This window comes from Mus caroli, unplaced genomic scaffold (genome assembly GCF_978045245.1).
Source record: "Mus caroli unplaced genomic scaffold, Mus_caroli_1 scaffold_7, whole genome shotgun sequence".
Classification (NCBI taxonomy): domain Eukaryota; kingdom Metazoa; phylum Chordata; class Mammalia; order Rodentia; family Muridae; genus Mus; species Mus caroli.
Window position 1 is genome coordinate 11421158 of NW_028227262.1, and position 22200 is coordinate 11443357.

The 22200-nt window shown below is 42.3% G+C and overlaps 1 protein-coding gene across 2 annotated transcripts; it reads right to left on the bottom strand.

Annotated features, from left to right (window-relative positions):
• Positions 1 to 2507: 2507 nt before the first annotated feature.
• Positions 2508 to 20117, bottom strand: Mgst1 (microsomal glutathione S-transferase 1). 2 transcript variants are annotated; one of them, XM_021164725.3, is made up of 5 exons: positions 19982 to 20071; positions 18956 to 19219; positions 12789 to 12945; positions 8477 to 8571; positions 2508 to 3128 (listed from the first exon to the last, which is right to left on the bottom strand). In XM_021164725.3, exons 2-5 carry the CDS (start codon positions 18958 to 18960, stop codon positions 2882 to 2884), a joined length of 504 nt encoding a protein of 167 aa, XP_021020384.1. In that variant the 5' UTR covers positions 18961 to 19219; positions 19982 to 20071; the 3' UTR covers positions 2508 to 2881. The 2 variants fall into 2 exon arrangements, with proteins under 2 accessions (XP_021020384.1, XP_021020385.1); XM_021164726.3 differs by lacking the exon at positions 18956 to 19219 and having other exon boundaries at positions 19982 to 20117.
• Between the last annotated feature and the right edge of the window lie 2083 nt (positions 20118 to 22200).

Genomic DNA, 22200 nt, shown 5'->3' on the forward strand with positions numbered 1-22200 from the left:
AGTCTCAATCTCTCCATTTTTACAGCTCACACTTTATGCAGGGCTGTCAGGGTTTTCTGAATTAAATGTGACTCGGGGCCTGCATTTGCTGACTGAGGAGGCTCATGGGTCCTATAGCTCATCCACCATCTTCCACTTGAGCTGTCACAGATGAGAGATTGGTGCCAAATTCAACCCAACATCGACCCTTCCCAGTAGTCTGCCTTCAACCACTCCTCCTTGTCAAATCCAACAGTTTACATGGGATTTACAGTGAATCAAGGACCCTGAAAGGCACTCGGGCAGCAGTAATGCTTTTCCTCATAGCAGTAACACCTATCAATGTCCCACAGGGCTGACATTGCAGGCAGGCAGGGGGGAGATGATCAGAGGATTTTTGTGTGTGTGTGTGTGTTGCTCTTTCTAAATGGATTGTTGGAGACTCCCAAGGCAAGGGGCTAAAAGTCAGTGTGATACAGCTATGCAACATCCCCCAAAAACACTTATTAAATTATAAATTATAAAGTAGAGCCCTTGGATGAATTGCTCACAAAAGCAAAACAAGACCCCCTAGGACTGGTCCTCTGGGTGCAAGAGGGGGCCAGAAACTCCTCTTCTGCTTGCTGCCTAGAGAAACTTCTAGATATAGAATCAGGAGAATGTTTGATCATGGCTGTAGTTCTTAGTAGGTCTTTGGAGTTTTAGAGGTTTCTCTAATGACAGGGCCCAGAAGTTATTCAATTATACCTTGCCAGGTGACTAGACAACCAAACACAGATAAGATATTGGTTTTCTGGTCATCAAGACCTAGGAAGTCTCCTCTGTGCACATCACCATATCAGGAAAGAAGAAAGACAGGGGTTAGGGTCCAAATATTCTCTTCAAGGTACCCACAAAAACTTACATTCCTCCACTAGAGTCCTCTTCCCAAAAGTTCCAGCACCTCGCCAGTACCTGCTTCCTGGTGTTTAGATGCTTTTACACATGAACTTTTCAGGGAAACTCTTGATTGGCAATATAGCATCCTTCCTAGGTATATATTACATTTTAATGTAAACTGCATGGTCCCTTAGGTTCTCACCACAGGTTAGAGTCATCAACCACAAATGTAAACAAAATGATGTCATTTGGCTAGGCAGGAATTCCTTGAGGCAGGAAAGGCAAGATCAGGAAATATCCACACATACCCCATACATCCTCCTTCCTGATAAAAGCAGTTTCACAAACAAATCTCTCAACACTTAACAGCTGTAGAAGAATCTTAATCCAGCAACCTGGCTGCTCTAGCAAGGGATTGCATCCAAAGACCTAAGTCTGTGTGATCAGGCTGGAATGCAGAAACACCACACATCTTTCATCCTTTTGGATGGAAAACACACACATACACACACCCTTAGTATATATACTTTTGAAGTAAAATAGTTTGTAGAAGGAAGTGGCCATGTTTGAAAGTGGCATTGAATTGAGGGGCAGACAAAGTGATGAAGCAGAGAAAGAGTTGACAGAATAAGTCATATATAGAATACACCTAACTATTTAAGAGCTGTATAGGGAGAGAGTCAGTGAGTTGGGAGTCATAGAAATGAGAACAGTAAAGTTGAGTTCATTCCTGAGTTCACGTAGGTCAGGGCAGGCCATCAAAGGCAGTTAAAGGCAGAGAATAAGAAGGAGCCAGTTTAGAACAAATTGCCAGAGTTAGTTTGAGGCCAAGCAAATCAATTTATTGAGAAACTGAGGGAAGCCAGATTGAATCAGTCAGCTTGGAGAGGAGGTTGACTGAACATGGCTGAGTTGAAACAGCTAGAATACAGAAAGATTTAGAAAGGGTAAGCTTATTTAGCAGTAATACTCCAAGACAACAATTGCATATGGAGAATAAATGTTTCTTTTACATACAGCTTCTCCTGTGAATTGAAAATTTAGTTAGAAACTATTCTGAACTGACATGCCACTATTACTTAAATTTTAACCTAAAGTAGGTAATATTAAGCACTTTATCTCTCTTTAAGTGGGCTCTACATTTATACATAGTTTTCAGATCTCAAAATGTATAAAATTTAAATATCCCTTTTTCCTATTATCTACAAATGGATATTAAATATTGCAAACTACTTCACTGAAGAAACATCTAGATTAGGAAAAAATAGCCTGGTGTCTGCAACCAACATTCCCATGGTCTAAAAACACAACCTGAGGAATGGCCAAATCATAGGAGACAAGGTGTTAAAAAAAACCCAGTAAATCAACATGAAAGGTGTGGAGAAGTTTGCTATTCAGTTGTTCAACCTTTCCATAGATTGTGTTTTTGATGTTATTGTTGTTGTTGTTGAAAAATAGTAAAATTAAAACCAAATGTGGTCTGGACAGATGGCTCAGCAGGTAAGAGCACATACTGCCCTTCCAGAGTACTTGAGGTCAGTTACCAACTTCTGGTCCAGGGGATTCTGTGGATGCCTGCAAGGACACACACTTCATGCATACAAAGACACACCTTTATACACATTAATAAAAGAGAAAAAACAAACCAATTTCATTTGTAATGTTTTTAATTTATGTGTCTACTTCAGCTATAATGAAACCCAGGTTTCACATAGGTGTGTGCACTTTTTATAGATGCACCATAGGAAATATAGACAAATGTAAAAAATTATGATGAAATCAAGACTTATAACAAAGTACTTTAGGAGTTAGACAACATAGTTAAGGCTGATTATATTAAATTTCTAACCCAAATACAAAAGAATAGAGCCTACTGATGCTAGTCTTTAAACTGAATTTTCCCTGATTCCTAATTTCTCTGCTCCTTTCACACATTAAAACCTCAGAAAGTGTTTGAATCCACTGAAAATATAGAATTTTTTTAAAAAAAGAATCAATTAGATGGTGAAGATCACAATTCTCTTTACAAGTACAGTCTGCTCCTTAGCAGCCTGTAAGCCATTGACAAGGTAACTCCATAGCCAACAAAAAACGCCAAGCCCCTGTTTGGCTGAGGAAGGGGAGTCAAGTAGGCAATGGTGTGGTAGATCCGAGCACCGACAAAGATTCTGAAGTGCATGAGGGCTGTAGAGAGATCTGGTCCACTCAGGGAGTACAGGAGGCCGATGCCGAGAAAGGGAACGATGTTTTCAAGATCATTCAGGTGGGCTCTGTGAGAGAAGATGATGCCATAGGTATCAAAATCAGTGAGAATGCATGGATCCTGCCGTCTCTTCCAAAACAAAATAGTCTTAATGAATGTCTGGGTTAGGTTGGATTGGGTTTGAGTCAAGATTAGCTAAGGGTGGCTTGAAACTTGCTATACATACAGCTAGACTCTGCTCAAACTCACAACTCCCCTTTACTGCCTACAAGTGCTGTGATTTCAGGTGTGAATCCCCCACACCCAGCAGTGCTAATGGATCTTTACATTCTGAAGGGAGAATCCACTGTGGCTTCCCAGCTCCCTTGCTTCCTTACTAATGTCGTTTTTATTTAGACCATTTCATTTTGATTATTTTTTAATCTTGGAAAAGCAGTTTGTTGTTGCTAGAATATCTAAATAGCATCTATCCAGAAAAACACACATCATTCGTTTAAGTACAAGTATCACTTTTGCAATTGAAGTTTCTTTTGATAAAATTTTTTCTTCCCAAATGAAGAATATTCTTTCTTTTATGATCTGTATCAGAACTCCTCCTTCACTTCAGAGTGTTTGTGTAGAAATTTCTTTATATAAACCAGCATCAAATCTAGTGTTCTTTCATATCCAGATAAAACACAGAACTATCCTCCGAGATATGGGAGATATCGCGCAGATATCACACATTCTATATTCAAACCACAGAATAAATGAGAGAGAAAGACAGAGGGAGAAAGAGGGAGAGAGAGAGAGAAAGAGAGAGAGAGAGAGAGAGAGAGAGAGAGAGAGAGAGAGAGGAAAAAAGAAATAAAAGAATATAATTCCTTAAAGTTTATCTGTGCACTATCATTAGAAGTAAAGAGAAAACTTTTTCCAGTCAGAGTTTTCCCTCTGGCTTGTGGTACTGTAGGCTTTTCTGACTTGGAGTGTTATGAACAATACTGTCACTGTTGACCTGAAAAGTTTTAAGTGACTAATTATTGAATGCAGTGTGCTTTATTAAGCACAGAATGAGTAACTGATAGACAACTCAGCCTAGAATTTGTTTGGTAGATTCAGCAACTACTGCTAGGCATCTCAGAACAGGAAGGCTTGTTTTCATGTTGCTGCTTGTTCTGACATAAATGCACAATGACCTCTGGGTGGTAGCTCCTGTCCCTCTCTTCCTGCCTTCCCTAAGAGCTCAAGACAAAAACCATGACAACATAAGGCTATAAGAGGCCTGGAGAATACCTAGACATGGGTATCCCACTTCTCCCATGAAACAAGCCAAGGGGAATGGAGAGCTGATTCCTGCTTTGGTCCTCCTTAAATGCACTTGAGAGTACACAGTGAATGCTGATGCATAAAGATACCAATGGAAAGCCTCTGCCATTGCTCTTCAGAGACCATCAACTTACACTTTTTTTTATATTAAGACAAGTTGCCTCATTGGACTGGAACTCACAGGGTTGGTTAGGTTGACTGGCCAGTGAGCCCCAGGGATCTTCCTATGTTTGTCTCCCCAATGCTGGAACCATGAGCTTGCTCCACCCCTCCCAGCTTGCTTGCAGGACAAGCAGTTTGCTGAGTAAGCCATCTCCCCAGCCCTTCACCTCTATTTCAGAGCATATCAGGGTTTTCATTCCCAACTTCCTCCCAGGAAACTTTCTGCCTAATTTGATTCCCGATGCCCCATGCTCTAGAAGACCTCCCCACACTCTCTGGAGGCCACACTCTCATTTAAGATCCTTGTGATTTTTAGCACCCTTCTGACCTGGACTGTAGTTGCCCTGATTGTTTTAAATGAATTATCAAGGTGTGACCAACGATGATGTGTGTGAAGGGTGTACAACCCCATTTCCCCAATGCCCTCTGCTCAGACAGGACTCTGGTTCCAAGTAAGAATACGGTGGCGTGGTTAATTCTTACAAGGTTAATTTCTCAAATTAATGTAATTTCTCATCATTTCTTCCTTCATGAATTATTTCTAAAGGCCACAGGGACATGCTCCTGTATGCCACCACCCCATCACAGGCACAGACTACTCCCCATGTATTCACTGATTACTACACATATGTTGATCTCATATCTTCTTTGAAGATCTTTGATCTCATCCCAAGGAAGGTAGGGGCAAGATAAGAACCTTCCAGTGGCTGCTTTGTTCATTAATTGGGGCCACAGAGGGCATCGTCTAGTTGACCTCTAACTCACAGCTCAGTTTCTTGACAGAATTCGCACTCTGGTCACTCAACATCCACAGAACACACTGTAGGAAGGGTGCTTTCCACCTCTGAAGATGGTGTGTTATAGAGTCTTCATGTTTCCTTAGAACCAAACCCAAGTTCTTTAGAACAACCCATATTATTTTCTAGCCTTCATGATTACCTTTCAGGTCTTGTTTATCTTGTGATACTGTGGTCTTGAATTCCTCTCAGAATTAGGTGAAATAGGGTTAAGTAGATAAGTCAATGTCTAGTCTTGTCCAATTACCACTGGTTTGAACCCAGGTAACTGGCCCTGAGTTACATTTCTTTACATGTCAACACATACTACTTTAAGCTCAGAGCTAATTGTCCTCTATGTACATGTATTAATCTTCTGAATACCTTCGAGGACAGCTTCCATTTCATGGGTAGCCACAATCAGGCCCTACCATTTGATTATGGAAATAGCAACAGGTTTTAAATTGATGTTGAAAGAATGAAGAGGAAAGTCTAACAAAAAATAGAAAAAGAAGATTCTGTAATTTTCTTTTGAAATTATTTTACGTATTTTATTTGATTCTCCAAATTTCAGAAACATGTGGCTGAAAATAGGTTCATTGGCCCTTCTGTAGAAGGTTGCCTATTGCTACACTGGAAGTTCAGATTCCGACCACCAGGGGGCGCGCTGCACACTGGCCTTAGGTACCCAAAGCTAAAGCATTAAACATCAGCAACACTTATTTGTAGTCCGAAAAGAAGAGCATCAGACTAGATTATAGATTTCTCCTCTAGAAGTATCCACAGGAGGGTAAGGATGGCAGACAGGATAAATGGTAAAGAGAATCTGATCTCTCAAAATAAAATTGTTTTTTAAAGCTGTGTAGAAGGTGTGAATGTTCCTCTCCATCTTGCTAATGATGCCACCATGATGTTGTTAATGTTTTCTAGCCCTAGAAAGTCGTGATTAGCATCGGTTGATGCAACTGTCTGTTGTCAAAGAGCAACTAAGAAAGACCAGATAAAGCTTTAAAATGGTTTAATGCCTCCAAAGTTCCCGACACCTCTCTCTAAGCTTGACTCTCTCATCATAACACTTGACACAATCTGAGGTTTTCACATTGGATCTTCTGTCCTGAAACTATTTCAGATGCATATATTTGGCACAGCCTCCGTTGAGGACTGGCTTGCGTAAGAGGAATGACTACCCAGCACAAAACCTGTAGAGCCAGAAGTGAGCATTTTCAAGTATCAAGCGCTCATTTCCTCTCCAGAGAAAAATATTCTTACTGGATAAATGTCTGTAGTGCACAGTAAAAACTCCCAGAGGCCTCCACAGACTCCTTTCTATTGCTGTCCATAGTGTTTCAATTGATTTGTTGGAAGAATTGAGGGGTGAGTTGATTTTACATCCAACATAACAAAACTCAAACTTAGGAAGCCTGCATGGGTATAAGAACACAGGCCCAGGATCATCTGGAGACATAAACCCCATGACTGGAGAGACTCTAGATTTCCTAAGAGCCTCTGAGACTTTCCCAGAGAAGCAAGAAGAGATGATGCTAACATGATCTAGAGCGTTTATCTGACATCCCATTTGCAGGAGGAAAACTCCTTGCTCTCTATTTTATTGCGATCTCTCCAAGTGCCTGTTACATTTACGTTTTTCAGTCTCCATCACAGAACTGCTTAGTGTCTATAACGTGACCCTGATGCATTATAGTTCTGTAACATCACAGGCTCAAATACAACTGGAATGGTTCAGCTCATATGAGCACAAGAAAATGGTAACTGGGAAGACAGCATGTAGCTATTCCACCTGTTATGGAAAGGGGGCAACTATTACTTAAATTTCACATTATATATCTGTATAAAAACTTGGCACACTACATGACTTTATGACAAAGATGAAGAACATACTTTCAGACCTATAGTCACAGGTGCCTTGGAAATAAGCATATTAATGGTACTGCCGAGCTGTGTGGGTGAAATCTGGTTTATCTTTCCTTAGTACCTGTTGGGTTAGCAACATACTAAATGTGAAAGCTACAAATGACATTCAGAGACAAAGGGATATAGATAGATGATAGATAAATAGATAGATAGGCAGTCCGATAGATAGATAGATAGATAGATAGATAGATAGATAGATAGGATGGACAGATTGATGATAGATGGATAGAAAGATAGATAGAGGATAGATAGATACATACACACATACATACATACATGGATAGATAGATAGATACATAGATACATAGATACATAGATACATAGATACATAGATAGATTAGGTAGAGGATAGATGGATAGATAGATAGATAGATAGATAGATAGATAGATAGATAGATAAGTTAGATAGAGGATAGATGGATAGATAGATAGATAGATAGATAGATAGATAGATAGATAGATAGATTAGATAGAGGATAGATGGATGGATAGATAGATAGATAGATAGATAGATAGATAGACAGACAGACAGACAGACAGACAGACAGACAGACAGACAGATAGATAGATAGGTAAGTTAGATAGAGGATAGATGGATAGATAGATAGATAGATAGATAGATAGATAGATAGATAGATAGGTTAGATAGAGGATAGATGGATAGATAGATAGATGATAGATAGATAGATAGATAGATAGATAGATAGATAGATAGATAGATAGATAGATGGATAGATGGATAGGTATAGATGATAGAGGTAGATAGATAGATACATAGATACATAGATAGATAGACAGACAGACAGACAGATAGATAAAAAAGCAGAAGGAAGAATTCCCATTTCTCTGAAAGGTTTCAACTTTCACATTTTAACTCTTCTGCAAAAGATCTTTGATGTTTTATGTGAACTGACCATCTGAATTTGAGAGAAAAATAACACAGCTGCAAGAATCTAATGCCCGTGCTCTGTCTCCTGCATACTATTATCTTTATGTATCTGTAAACAGAGCAGAGCCACTGACCCCAATAAAGTCTAGAATTGCAACAAAATTACTGACAAGAGTCACTGTAACACCATGTGGAGAACTCTATGTACCTAATTTGCTGTAGTTGTTACACCTACTACAGAGATTAACTGAATCACTCCCCCCCCTCACTCAGTCTCTAAGATCCTGAGATCCTGGCTGGACTCCATGACCACGATTCTTGAGTGAGGAATTTCCAGAGACACTGGTTTACCTGCGCACGCGTTCCACCTTCTCGTCAGTCCGAACAAGTTTCTTGGCATTCTCTCCCTTGCCAAAGCCAGCGCAGTCTTCTGGGTTGGCAAAAACCTATTCCAAATTGGAAAAAGAACAACCAAAAAATTCACTTGTGCTGGGGATAGCATGATGATAGAACTCAAGGCCCTAGGCTCAACTAGCATCGATGTAACAACATAAACAAACCAAAATGAGCACCCTAATTCCAAATATTGTGAAATATGACAAAGCAGTAGGGGTATTTACCTATTTAGTAGTTTACATTTGGGAATGTGTATATGTGTACGTGTGTTTTTGTAGGTACATATGTAAGCACAGATGCATATATACATGGGTGTATGTACATGCGGGGGGCCTTGGATATTCAAGTTTCATTTCATTTGGAAAATAGTGTTAACCTTGCTTTTGAGACATCTCCTCTTAGTAGCCCAGAGCTTCCCAGAGTGGGACGGCCTGTCTGCCATCGAGCCTCAGGAATCCTCCAGTCTCCATCTCCTCATTGGTGAGATTATGATGTCATACCACCATATCTGGCATTTCTAATTCAGATACTAAAAACAGAACTCAGGCCATCGTGCTTGCGTGGCAAGCATTTTACTGACTGGGTGATATCACCAGCCCCAGTAATTTGAATTTTAATAAAAGAAACACCTGCATCCTGGTTGACCCTTATGGATAGAATCTATAGATCAATAAATTAGACACAAGAGGAGGAAGCAGGAACAAGCGCGGTTAAAACCTGAATCTTCATCAACATGAAAACTTTTTAAAAGCAGCAGGAATAATACGTTTAGCAAAGGCTGGATATAAAAATCCTGAAAGGGGGGCTGTAAGAAGGCTCTGTGGGTAAAAGAGCTGCATAAGCCTGACCACCGGAGGGTAAGCTCCAGAGCTCACGGCAGAAGGAAAGAGCTGATCCCCACAAGATCACCTGCACACACATGCACATATGCTCTCTCTCTCTCTCTCTCTCTCTCTCTCTCTCTCTCTCTCTCTCTCTCTCTCTCTGTCTCTGTCTGTCTGTCTCTCTCTGTCTCTCTCTCTGTCTCTCTGTCTCTGTCTCTGTCTCTCTGTCTCTGTCTCTCTCTCTCTCTCTCTCTCTCTCACACACACACACACACACACACACACACAAATAATGATAAAATAGGTAATTAGAAAAATAGTTAGCAAGGAAGTAAAATCGAAGAGAGATATGATCCTCAGCCCCAGCCCCAGCCCCAGCAGACTGTCAACACAGTGCCCTGGCGTCCTTTACACAGGGCTGCTGACACACCTTCCTTCAGGTGTATCAACATTCCAGGTACTCCGCTCTCAGCAAGTAATGCCTTTACTGTCCAAGGCTGTCAAAACAGGCAAGCAGCAGGAGTTAGAGAGAGATGGAGAGAGTATTCTGACATCATGGACATGTGGAAATGTCCTGTCCCCTCTTAGTGCATAAACCCTTTTGTTGACTAACATGGGAACACAGAAGCAGATGAAATGCATTCCAGTGAGCAACCAGGTCCCCATGTTTGGGAGCATCTGTTCATGGATTTCTTCCTATAATTACTATGCTGTTTGAAATGATTTCCCCCATCCCCTGAAACTTGAAATATGCATTTAAGATATACTTAAGTAGGCTGTACTGTTTAATAATTTATAGTAAAGAAAAACACAAACTATAAAAGTAGTTTTGATTTTAGCTTGAAAAAAAATCTCATAAATATTATAATATTTTTCTTAATATATGAGCATTTATTACAAATAGAGATATTAAAGAGAACCGCTGAGCAGAGACATGACACAGAGTTAGCTCCTGAGGTCAGGTCTATTGGCCTTGTTCCTCAGGGTACCCTCTAGTGAGTGCCTGGACCTCACTGGATGGACCTCACTGGATGGACTGCGCTGAATGGCTAACGTGTGAATTTTAAATAAAGAAATAAACAAAACACAATGAAAAGTACCCAAAGTTGGGTGTTAGACCGATCTAAATTGGGGAGGGGTTGTGCTAAAAAACTGAAGTCAGGAACTTGGGCACTACAGGCAAACACCCTACCACTGAGCTACATCCTGTTTCCCAAGGTGAGTTCTCACCTCAGTCCCATCGTTCATTGGTAGGCAGTGCTGAGAGAGCTACTGCTATTAACCGATATTTCTGTCCTCACAAAATGTGCAAGCTGAAGCCTGTTTCCCAGTGTGATGGTGTCTGAAGGTGCAGCCCTGGCATCAGATTATGTGGGTGGGCCCCTCATAACCTTTATAGAAAGAAACTTTATAGAAAGAAACAGAGCCAACCCTCTGCTTCCCTCTTTTACTTTCAACTACTATGGGCACAAGGAGAGGACAGCTCATGCAGATCAGTAACCTGTCCCTCATTAGACATCAGATCTGGCATTTTGATCTTGGGGTTGCCACCCTGCAGAGCCATGAGGAATATATAAATATGTCTGTTATCTAAGCCTCCCCTTCTGTGACATTCTGTAGCAGAGGCCCACATTGTCAGAGGTCCACATTGTCAGAGGCCCACATTGACAGAGGATCACATTGTCAGAGGTCCACATTGTCAGAGGTCCACATTGTCAGAGGCCCACATTGACAGAGGATCACATTGTCAGAGGTCCACATTGTCAGAGGTCCACATTGACAGAGGACCACATTGTCAGAGGACCACATTATCAGAGGTCCACATTGTCAGAGGACCACATTGTCAGAGATCCACATTGACAAAGGACCACATTGTCAGAGGACCACATTATCAGAGGTCCACATTGTCAGAGGACCACTTTGTCATAGGTCCACTTTGTCAGAGGACCACATTGACAGAGGACCACATTGTCAGAGGTCCACATTGACAAAGGCTCACATTGTCAGAGGACCACATTGTCAGAGGTCCACATTGACAGAGGACCACATTGACAAAGGACCACATTATCTGAGGACCACATTGTCAGAGGACCACTTTGTCAGAGGTCCACACTGTCAGGGGACCACATTGTCAGAGGTCCACATTGACAGAGGACCACATTGTCAGAGGACCACATTATCAGAGGTCCACATTGTCAGAGGACCACATTGTCAGAGGTCCACATTGTCAGAGGACCACATTGTCAGAGGTCCACATTGTCAGAGGACCACATTGTCAGAGGTCCACATTGACAGAGGACCACATTGTCAGAGGACCACATTATCAGAGGTCCACATTGTCAGAGGACCACATTGTCAGAGGTCCACATTGTCAGAGGACCACATTGTCAGAGGTCCACATTGTCAGAGGACCACATTGTCAGAGGTCCACATTGACAGAGGACCACATTGTCAGAGGACCACATTATCAGAGGTCCACATTGTCAGAGGTCCTCATTGTCAAAGGACCACATTGTCAGAGGTCCACATTGTCAAAGGACCACATTGGCTTCAGCAGCTGCTTGTCCCCTCTCTTTCAGTTTCCCTCAAGATCAGGCTTTATTTCCCTGAGATTGATAACAATGCCATTATTAGTGGTGCCATTTTGCAAGCAAAACAGTCTCGGGTCATCGGAAGCACCTAAGCCAGCCCATTTCAGACTCTGTTCATAGCATAGCACTGCACACTGCTACTGAATGAGCTATAAAAGATAAATGATAGATAGATAGATAGATAGATAGATAGATAGATAGATAGATAGATAGATGATAGACAGAGCTTTGATAGTTAGACACATAAATAGATGATAAGTAGATAGATTATAGATAGATGATAAATAGACAGACAGATGATAGATAGATAGATAGATAGATAGATAGATAGATAGATAGATAGATAGATAGATGATAGACAGAGCTTTGATAGTTAGACACATAAATAGATGATAAGTAGATAGATTATAGATAGATGATAAATAGACAGATGATAGATAGATAGATAGATAGATAGATAGATAGATAGATAGATAGATGATAGACAGAGCTTTGATAGTTAGACACATAAATAGATGATAGATGATAAGTAGATAGATTATAGATAGATGATAAATAGACAGACAGATGATAGATAGATAGATAGATAGATAGATAGATAGATAGATAGATAGACAGATAGATAGTTAGATGATAGACAGATAGAGCTTTGATAGTTAGACACATAAATAGATGATAGATAGATGATAAGTAGATAGATTATAGATAGATGATAAATAGACAGACAGATAGATAGATAGATAGATAGATAGATAGATAGATAGATAGATAGATCAGAATAGAAATCGACAAGGCTGTGTTTCCAAAATTTTAACCCTTAAAAGTAAGGAATTATCACCTCTGAAGTCTTACCTTGTTGGTTATCCTCTGGAATGCGGTTGCAGAGCTCATGAACATCATCTTGGCAAGAATGATCGTTGCATAGGAAGTAAAGGCCATCAACACCTCATTGTCCATGAGCTGCCTCAGGTCGGCCATGCTTCCAATCTTGGTCTCAGTCTTCAAATGACTGTAGACAAGAAGAGGGAGATGGGAACACCTCAGGTAACTTGGTGGTCACTTGGCATCCTGACATCACAGCACTAACTTCATTGTCCTTGAAACACATATACATCATGCACTGTTTACAAGGGAACTGATTGTATCCTTGCACAAGATTCACTCCTGTAATCACAACTATTGGGAGTTTAAGACCACCCTCGGCTACACAGTAAGTTTCAGGTCAGCCCACATTACAGGGTGAAATCTTGTTTCAAATAATTTAGTTCATTAACTAAAAGCAGAATTATTTCTGGAATAAACAGAATAATAATTCCTCTAGATCTGTATCATTAAAGATGAAGATACCAAGGAAGTGCTAAAAGGAAGTGTAAGAGTTATTGGAGCAGAGCATAAAAACAGTCAAAATGCCCCAAAGATAGAAGAAAATGCAGATTTGTACCAGGAAGAACAAAGGTTTAATCAATAGCTCAGTGGTCACTGCAGGACCTTTGGAAGTACCAAGCTCCACCCACAGCAGGACTGCTGTGTCACTGGGGATGCTTAAAAATCTGAATGCTCTTCTTTAGAAACCTAGAAACATTATTAGTATCTATCACTAATTTACTATCAGATTTAAATGCAAAAAAAAATGAAAATGAATATAATAGTAGCCAACAATGGCAGGGGGACCATGCATACTTTTATACTTTATTCTTTATTTATTTGTTCATTTGACAGCATGGTCTTCAAATATCATAGGCTGGCCTCTAATTTGCTATATACTGAGAATAACTATGAACTCTCTGCCTCACCAGTACTGAATCTACAAGCTTATACAACAAAACCTGGCTCAATAAAGTTCATGATACCAACATCATCACAGTAACAGCAGTCCAGGTGAAGGAAGAAAGGACAGTGGGAACATCCCAGGACCAGACCCCTGAGCCCACAGTGAGGAAACTGTACATGGGGAAAGAGGAGCCCAGGGGAAGGGGACCAGCTTTGCAGGACAGATAGATACATGTCACATCCTGTATTCACATCCATGTGAAAGCTGTCAGGAGGAAACTGAGGGGCTGGAGAGATGGCTCAATATGCAAGGATGCTTGCTGCTGAGCCTGAGCCTGACAACCTGAGTTCAATCCCTGGAAGCTATGTGGTAGAAGGAGAGAATTATCTCCTGAAAGTTGTCCAACACATTCATACACATCAGGAAGTGTGTGCAAGCACAGGCACAGACTAAACAAACAAACTAACAAAATGAACAAAAGAGCAAACAAACATCTAAGTAAAATAAATGGTAGACAAAAGGAGCCAGGAGGTAAAGGTATACTGCGCTCAGGAGAAAGAACATAGTAAATCAAAACTGATGGGGATTTAGGCTAAGGCTTAATATCAGAGACCCTCACCTTCTCCGGTGCCCTCTGACCCCTGATCCCTGCCTTTATCCATTCCCTAAAGCATGCATCTTCTCTCACACTCCTTAAGCAGCTCTAATCTTCATGATGTCCATTCCTGTTTTAAATTCGTTCTGGTAGCCTCCAGAAACTTCCTTCATTTACTGAGTCTACAAGATACATCTATCTTCCATTTGCTGCTGGGCAGGCAATATGATATAACCCATCACCACAAACATTTAAGTTTGTGAGAGTTTGTTGTGTCCAGCAATACCTTGGACATTACTGTAAAAACTCTACATAATGTTTATGAATATAAAGATTGCTATCTACTTCATAGAAACAGAATATGGGAGCTGAGACACAAGCTCAGGTTGCTAATATCATGTCCTGCATGCTAATAATACATTGTGCTGATGTTTTGAGAAGATTTGCTCCATTTGCCTTTCTATGTCTCAACTCTGTTTCATCCTTATTCAACTAAAAATTGGATGCCTACTTGTGGCTGGCCTAATGGACACCCCTCCCACCCCGTACATTCTCTCTTCTTCCTAGAGAGACCACATGGTCCATGCTTGACTGTTCTAATGATAATGAAACCCGAAGCCTCCTAAGAAAACTCTGAATATGGTCTCCTTAAGATAAAACTGTGCTGCTTGCATGTAGTCTAAGTGAAACCACAGTCACCCCAGGGTCCTGCGTCTTCAGAAGCTTTCTCTGGATACCACCTCCCACAGATGCTCAAGTCTCTTCTACAGTACCGTCTAAGCACACCTCCCATTTAACTTCCCATGCTTTTATTGCCGACTTGACAAAACCTAAATTCACTGGGAAGAGGGAGCCTCAACTGAAAGATTGCCACAACCAGACTGGCCTGTGGCCATGTCTATAAGGAACTGTCCATTGGTGTGGGCCAGTCCAGTGCACTATAGGCAGCACTGTCCTTAAGCAGGTAGGTCTGGGCTGAATAAAAAAAAACAAAAATGAGAGAGACAGAGACAGAGAGAGGCAGAGAGACAGAGAAAGAGAGAGACAGTCAGAGACAAAGAGAGAGGCATGCCTTTGTGGGTTCTACTTCAGTTCCCACCCTGACATCCCTCAGTTATAGATTGTGATCCTAAAATGTAAACTAAGCAAACCCTTTTCTTCACAATCAGTTTTTGGTCTGAGTAAAGTTTCATTGCAGCAACAGGGCACCATTAAGATACATCTGGTCACCATTGGTCACGCCTGATGACGCATACACACCACACAAGTAGCTACACAGAACTATTTAGAAATTAGTGAGGGGAAAACCTTCTGAACATGTTCAACACAGATGCAATTTTTTATGTTTTTATCTACACTTGGATGAAATTCATGAAATAAAGGGTTTATCGTGCCCTAGATTATTTTTAAATCCTACTTATGACAGTGAGTTGATCCATTTCTATGAGTTCATGCTCTTGAAAGCACAGTGTGTTATCTCAGTGCAAGATAATACTTTCTGTAGTTTTGAATATATCTGCTATTGCTCTGGTATTGGGGGAATAAAAGTCACAGTAAAATGCCCTATACTTCCGAGCTCTTGTAAAGTTAATTAGCTTAATAAAGAATCCCTATGGTCCTTGCCTCTGAACAGAGATCTGAAGAAATACAACAAGGACTTTAATTTAAAAAAAAAAAAGAAAAAAGAAAGAAAAAAAACTCACAAAGTTTATGAAGTAGAAAATTCTGCTATTTAATAACCTTCAAAATAAAAGCCTCTGTGATTATTTCCAGAACAAAACTTTATTAGCACTGGAACAGAAAGTCCAGCAAGGTTATGGGGGGGGTGGGGGGGGGTTCATTCAGCATGACAGAAATCAGTGGTAGAGAAGGAGAGAAAAATCAGGAACCTTCCAGAACAGTTAGTGGTGAAATGCAGAGGTGTCAGCGTTTGGAAAGAAAAGGCAATGAGGGGTTTCTGCACCTGAAAACCTTACTCCTGAAGCTGACACCGTGGGGTTGCTCGGTTTCCAGGGATGGGGACTAACTTCTCAGGCCTGTGATTCTGGGAGACCAGCCAGTACCCAGACCCTATTCTGTCTACACCACGGGCCCATGAGCCTCCTCTCTCAGAAATCTCCCACTTCCCAGGTATAGGGGAACCGTATCATGGGGAGTAAGGATAAGACCACTGAGAAATAGGCAGACCTGACCACATAAAGGAAGGGAATACAGTTCTGGATCTTTTTCTCCTTGCCGTGAGCCTGCTACGCCTAATTGAAACCAGAATAACGGCAACGGCAAGGCTGTGTAATAAAGAAAACAAACTCACTGAAAGCTTGCTGTTAGGGAAGTGTCCAAGATAGGTAGGTAAGTAGGTAGGAAGATGGGGGGAGGGAAGGAAGGGGGGAGGGAGGGAGGGAGGGAAAGAAAGAAAGAGGAAAAAGGAGGAGGAGGAGAAAAATTGGGAATACAGGGTATTTGATCATAAGTTACATGGGACACATAATTACAAGGATGGGTTTTCCTGTAATCATCCATCCCTTCCAGGATCCTTATCTTGACTGGCATCTCGCCCACTCTCTTGGTGTGGAGTTGGCTGTGCCCTGAAAGAACAGAGTTCACACAGACTCTAGAAGCAGCCCGCAGTCCCAGCAGATTTCAACAGACCACTTACTGGGTACAAATTAACTGAGCTACCATACCTGTAAAACAAGCTTTCCTATGTAGCATGTAGCCCCTGCTGGCCCTGTAATCCTGATCCTCCTGCCTCAACCTCTGAAGTTCAGCTTACAGTATGTACCACCACACCCTAAAAAATGATACTGGACAGTCCTACCTCAGAGGACTTTATTTTATGCACTAAGTGGCTATGAAGGACTTTAATAATCGCTAGTGCTGGGTGAGTGCTGGATAAAGGTGCTCCTGCTATAGCAGTGTTCTAATCAGATAAAGGTTTTCAACAGGCTTGTTATACCAGACCTCCCTGTAAGACAAGTGAGTGACCCTCCTCTCCCTTGAGGGATATTAAGGTGTGAAGCATATTGAAACACTGATAAAGACTATTAACATCCTTATTAATTTTAGTAAGTCCCTACTGTAAGCACTCCTTCTGATATTTATTTTCTCGTGTGTCAGCAAATGTGTTGGTGGACAGGGTGACCTGAATCCCTCTTGGCAGCTGTAGACATCCCAGGCTGCCCGCAGCACATGACTGATGCACAAGAGCATCAGTCAGTCACCCAGATGGAGCACTGTCATGCCAGCATCTGGGTACCTTATGGACACCTCAAGTAAGCAACACAGGACCACAGCTGCTTGCTTCCAATGCACATCCCTGGCTCCTGAAGCCCTTGTCCCAGCCATGGCTGCACCAGATGCTTAGTCATCACAAGCTGGTCGAATTCTGGAAACCTCAAAACCTTTTCCACAAATGAGAGGGCAGCCCAATGGGAGCTTAGCTGCTGAGCAGTTCTCTCTTTGCATGTGGTGGACTGCTGTGATTGGTGCGAATGCAGCTTATCCTGTGTATGAGGGGCCGTGCCAGAGTGGGTGAGAACACAGCCCTTCCCCTCATTCATGAATGCCTGCTATGATCTGCGCCAACCTACTCTTTCTGGATTACTTTGTAAGCCAATATAGAGGCACCTTCTACGCTGCTTCCTGGCATGGCAGCTTCAAAAGCCTTCCCTTGAGAACCTTTTATTGTCTATATATTGAGTGTGTACATGTGACCTTTTGAGAGCGAGTCTCACAATGTAGCCCAGATTAGCCTCAAACTCACTGCATGCCTACCCCAGCCTCTCAAGGGCTAGGGTTACAAGCCTACAACCTCACATCCAGTTTCTTGACTTCATGTGCTGTTCATCACTAGCACAGCGACCTGCCTGAGAAGCCAAGGAAGAACACCGAGTCCCAAGGCAGCAGGACAAAAGCCATGGAAGGACAGTGGAGAGGTGCTAGGGGCAACTGGAGCAGAAATGAGGTAAAATAGAGGTGACAAAGACAATAAGAGCCAAAGGTAGAAACTCCGATGCTGAACTCAGAAACTCGAGTTGCTCAATGTCTAGACTCCCTACTCCAAGCCCAGGAGCTAGAACATCAACTCTGCCAAAGGCTGAGGAGCCTCTTACCCTCAACCCTAAGAGGACCAGAACTTGAGGCCTGTAGAAGATGCAGCGGTAGAGGGTACTACCTACAGTTTGCTATGGCCTCGTCACAGCTGGAAGCTGCGGATAACAAAAGCAGCCAAGGGTCAAGTCTCAGGGTTCTGATGGCTAAACCTTTCTCTCAAAATCCTAAAACAGTGGGGGTTCTGCTTTCCAAAGTGTTTGTAGCTCAGTATCTCCTGGCCTGCTAGTCCACCCTCTAAGCCCTAGGCCCTCTCCCGGGACAGTCACCACCACACAAGGGTCTCTACACCTACCCAGGATGCTGTCAGGAGAGAGCAAAGGGATGCCCACCAGTTGACTGAAAACATCTTGGGATGAAAGACTCCGACACAGAAACCATTTTCCTCTACGTTTAAGGAAGGAAGCTTGGGTAGGGTATAAATAAGGCCAGGTGGTACAGTGGCGACTAGAGACCCCGCCAGTCTCTGGAGCCCTGTCATCGCTGACCTGTTATAGTTCCTGAGCTCTACTCTCCATTCTAGGAATTGTGGGGTGCTGTTACCTCATTTCCTGGAAGCTTCTCCTGTAACTCCTGTTGCCATATTTTGCCCCAGTGTTATCTGCAGTTGAGAAATACTCCTCTTTCTCCTCATGGGCCCTCAGCCAAGAAAAAGCAAAGTTCTTTTCTTCTCAAAACTGTTTGCCCTATCTGCATCGGTATTGTGAAACTTGGAAAATCTGGGCACACAGCCACAAGGCCATGACTCTTCAATTTTCAATGGATCAAAAGCAGCAAACACATTTGTTGTGAGGACAGAAAAGAGGGCTGCAACAGAGGAAGAAAAGAAATACACACATGATCAGAGTCCCAGGCACCTTCCCTACAGCCTCAGTGCAGCCAGACTACAGTGGACACAGGGGAGGGCGGCTCTGGGGAGCAGCTGCCCAAGGGCTGCACCCTCAGGTCTTTGGTCATCAGGTTACAGTCACAACAGAGCATGCTCTGCAGCTCTGCTAAGTCCTGTAAGTCATATGATATCAAAAGTACCAGTGTAAAGACTTGTAGAGATTTCTCTTGCCTACCACAGGAGAATCTAGAAAAGCAAACAACTTTTCAACAAGTTGAAAGGCCTGCATGTCCAAGTCACCCGGGACACTGGAGGGTTTTACTCCCTGGGAAAGGACAGAAGTTGCTGAAACCGCAGTGACTTCTCATCTTGCTACAACTTGCATGTATTTTTTTTTCCTCCCCTCAAGATCAAGAGACCCTTTCAAAGGGAATGCTACTTGGGCTTGAAAATAAGAAATAAGAAAACTATCTCTTAAACATGAAAAGACACGTGTTCCCAAGTTTCTTCTTGGAGTTTGAGAAAGGAAAATTTAATGCAGGAACAGAAAAGCACAATTCTCATTTAGAGTGGGCCACAAAAATGGGGGGGGGGGGGTCATTTAAACAGCTAAAGGGAACAAAGGCTTTTCAAACAGGCCCAGCCACTCTCTAGCCTTACACCTGCCACCCACCCACCGGCCCCTTGCACCCACCCACTCCTAGCCTGGGAGCAGCACCGTGGCCGCGCGCAGCACCCACCTTAATCCAGGGAGAAGGGCTGCAAGTTGTCCTACCGAGCCTGTGCACTTCTGGGACTTTTCACCAACAGGACTCGCGCTGGCACCGCCCTCTTTCAGGCTATTTTTCTATTAATTACCCCGCCTCCTGACCTTGCCAAGCCCCGCCTTCGGAGCGTGCCAAATCCCACCCCTGAATCGCCCGGAAACTGCTGTGGCTGGTGAGGGTCTTTCTCTGCTAAGGATCTTGGCAGTTCTGTTCGGGCTCCGGAAGGAAGGGGTTGCTAACTTTTATGTCGCCAGAAAGAAAAAGACCTTAGTGTTGAATTTGGAAAACCTAAAAAGAAAATGTTTTAAGGAAATGTAAATCTCGGGGGAGGGGCTCTATTACTGTGAATACCTTCAGGGTGCAAAGTGAAACCTGCGAAATTATGAATCTGTTAGGCAACTAACTTGTTTCACAGTGACTTAGGAAAGTGTTGCAAGGAGGCAGGGTCGTTAGGGCAACATCAAAGCTATTGCACACAGCCCCACAGTAACGGCCAAGCTCCAGCTCTGAGAGCTCTAAGGTTGATAGGTTCCCATCTGCAAGGTTTCACTCGGGAACTTTACCAGTTTACACCTGTGCCCCACATTGCTCTGAGAATCAATCAGCCTCTCTTTCTTCTCTCTCTCTCTCTCTCTCTCTCTCTCTCTCTCTCTCTCTCTCTCTCTCTCTCTCTCTCTCTCTCTCTCCCTCCCTCCTCTCCTCCCTCCCTCCCTCCCTCTCTCCCTCTCTCTCTTTCTTCCTTTCTTTTACACGATTCTTCTTTTTTTATTATTTCTTCGTTTTCCTCCTCTTCCTCTTCTTCCTCCTCCTTCTTCAGTATGAACCACTTAATTTTCCGAGTTTTGGCTGGGTGCCTCTTTGGTTTGGTTTTATTTGTCGTTTTAGAGAGGACTTTGTTACTTAGCCCTGTCTGGAACGCGTGGTACACACTAGTCTGGACACAAACTTGTGACCATTCCTGCCTCAGCCCCCACGGGCTAAGATTTTTCTCACAGGACCCACTCTGAGTCTGACTTTCAAGATTCAGGGGACAATTCTATTTTCTATCCCTTCCAAAAACTAAAAGGAATGAAGAAGCAATGTGCTGACCCAAGCTCAAGTCAGTCAGTCCTGAAGACGGTTTCTTTAAAGGCATGATTGGTAGAACATCTGAAAAGACTGTTTGGTCGACCTTTTCATTTCACTTGAAAACATTGTTCAGTTCCTCTCTGGGGCCGCGCAGGAACACTGAGTGCAGTGGAGCAGAGCTTTCTGAATTTCCTTGAGAACGTTTAGTACTGCAAGGACTTAAAGAGCTCTTCATTTACACCAAGGAAGACAGCACAAATCCTGAAGGCAAGATTACACAGAAAGGTGCACAAAAATGCTTAACTCTTATCTTCAGAAAGCCAGTGGAAAAAACAAGGGCACACTTTTACAAAGACCATCTCAATCATCTAATGATCTCATTGAACTTTGTCCGAACTATCGGCTAGTTAGTCAATTCATAAAGGGTTTCTGCTGTAACGCCCTACTAATTATTGACCATCTGGTAAATGTGATTTTATGTGTGCATATAGCAGAAAGGTTGTACATAGATCTGCTGCTGTCTGTACTATAATATGAGCATTTGCGTGTAATAGATTTAATTCAGCAAACACTTTAGTGAATGCAAGATACTTGGTTTGATGATAAAGTTTAAAGCTAAAGGGTGGGTTATACCCCAGCTTTGTGGGTGCAAGCACAGCGTTTCCCTTCCTCTTGCATCCTTGGTGTGCTTTAGATGACAGAAAAGGATAAGGACTATTGTTTAGCTTGTCTTAGTTTGAGTAAAAAGAAGGATTTCAATTTTTAACCTTTCTCCTTATCACCATTTTAACCCTAAGGGGAAAAAAAAATCTCTCAGAGAAACTCCCTCCAAACTTTAAGACAAATAGTCCTCTGGTAATTAGAAAAACAGTGTGTGTGTGTTTGTGTGTGTGTGTCTGTGTGTGTGTTTGTGTGTGTCTGTGTCTGTGTGTGTACATGTGTGTGTGTGCATATGTGTGTTTTTGTGGCAGATAAAGCATGCAGAGGGATGGTCATTCTCTAGCACGCACACCTGTTTTACCCTCTACCTTTCCTGCTTGTTATGGCCACTTGCTTGAGAGAAACACTTTCTCAGAGAAACTGTACATGCATTAAACAGGGGGACAGTACAATGATAGTCACAA

Coding starts and splice junctions, on each gene's coding strand:
- Mgst1 (XM_021164725.3), bottom strand. Junction 8,572..12,788: donor TCCAGAGGATAACCAACAAG/GTAAGACTTCAG, acceptor AATTTGGAATAG/GTTTTTGCCAACCCAGAAGA. Junction 3,129..8,476: donor AAGGTGGAACGCGTGCGCAG/GTAAACCAGTGT, acceptor CTTCTCTCACAG/AGCCCACCTGAATGATCTTG.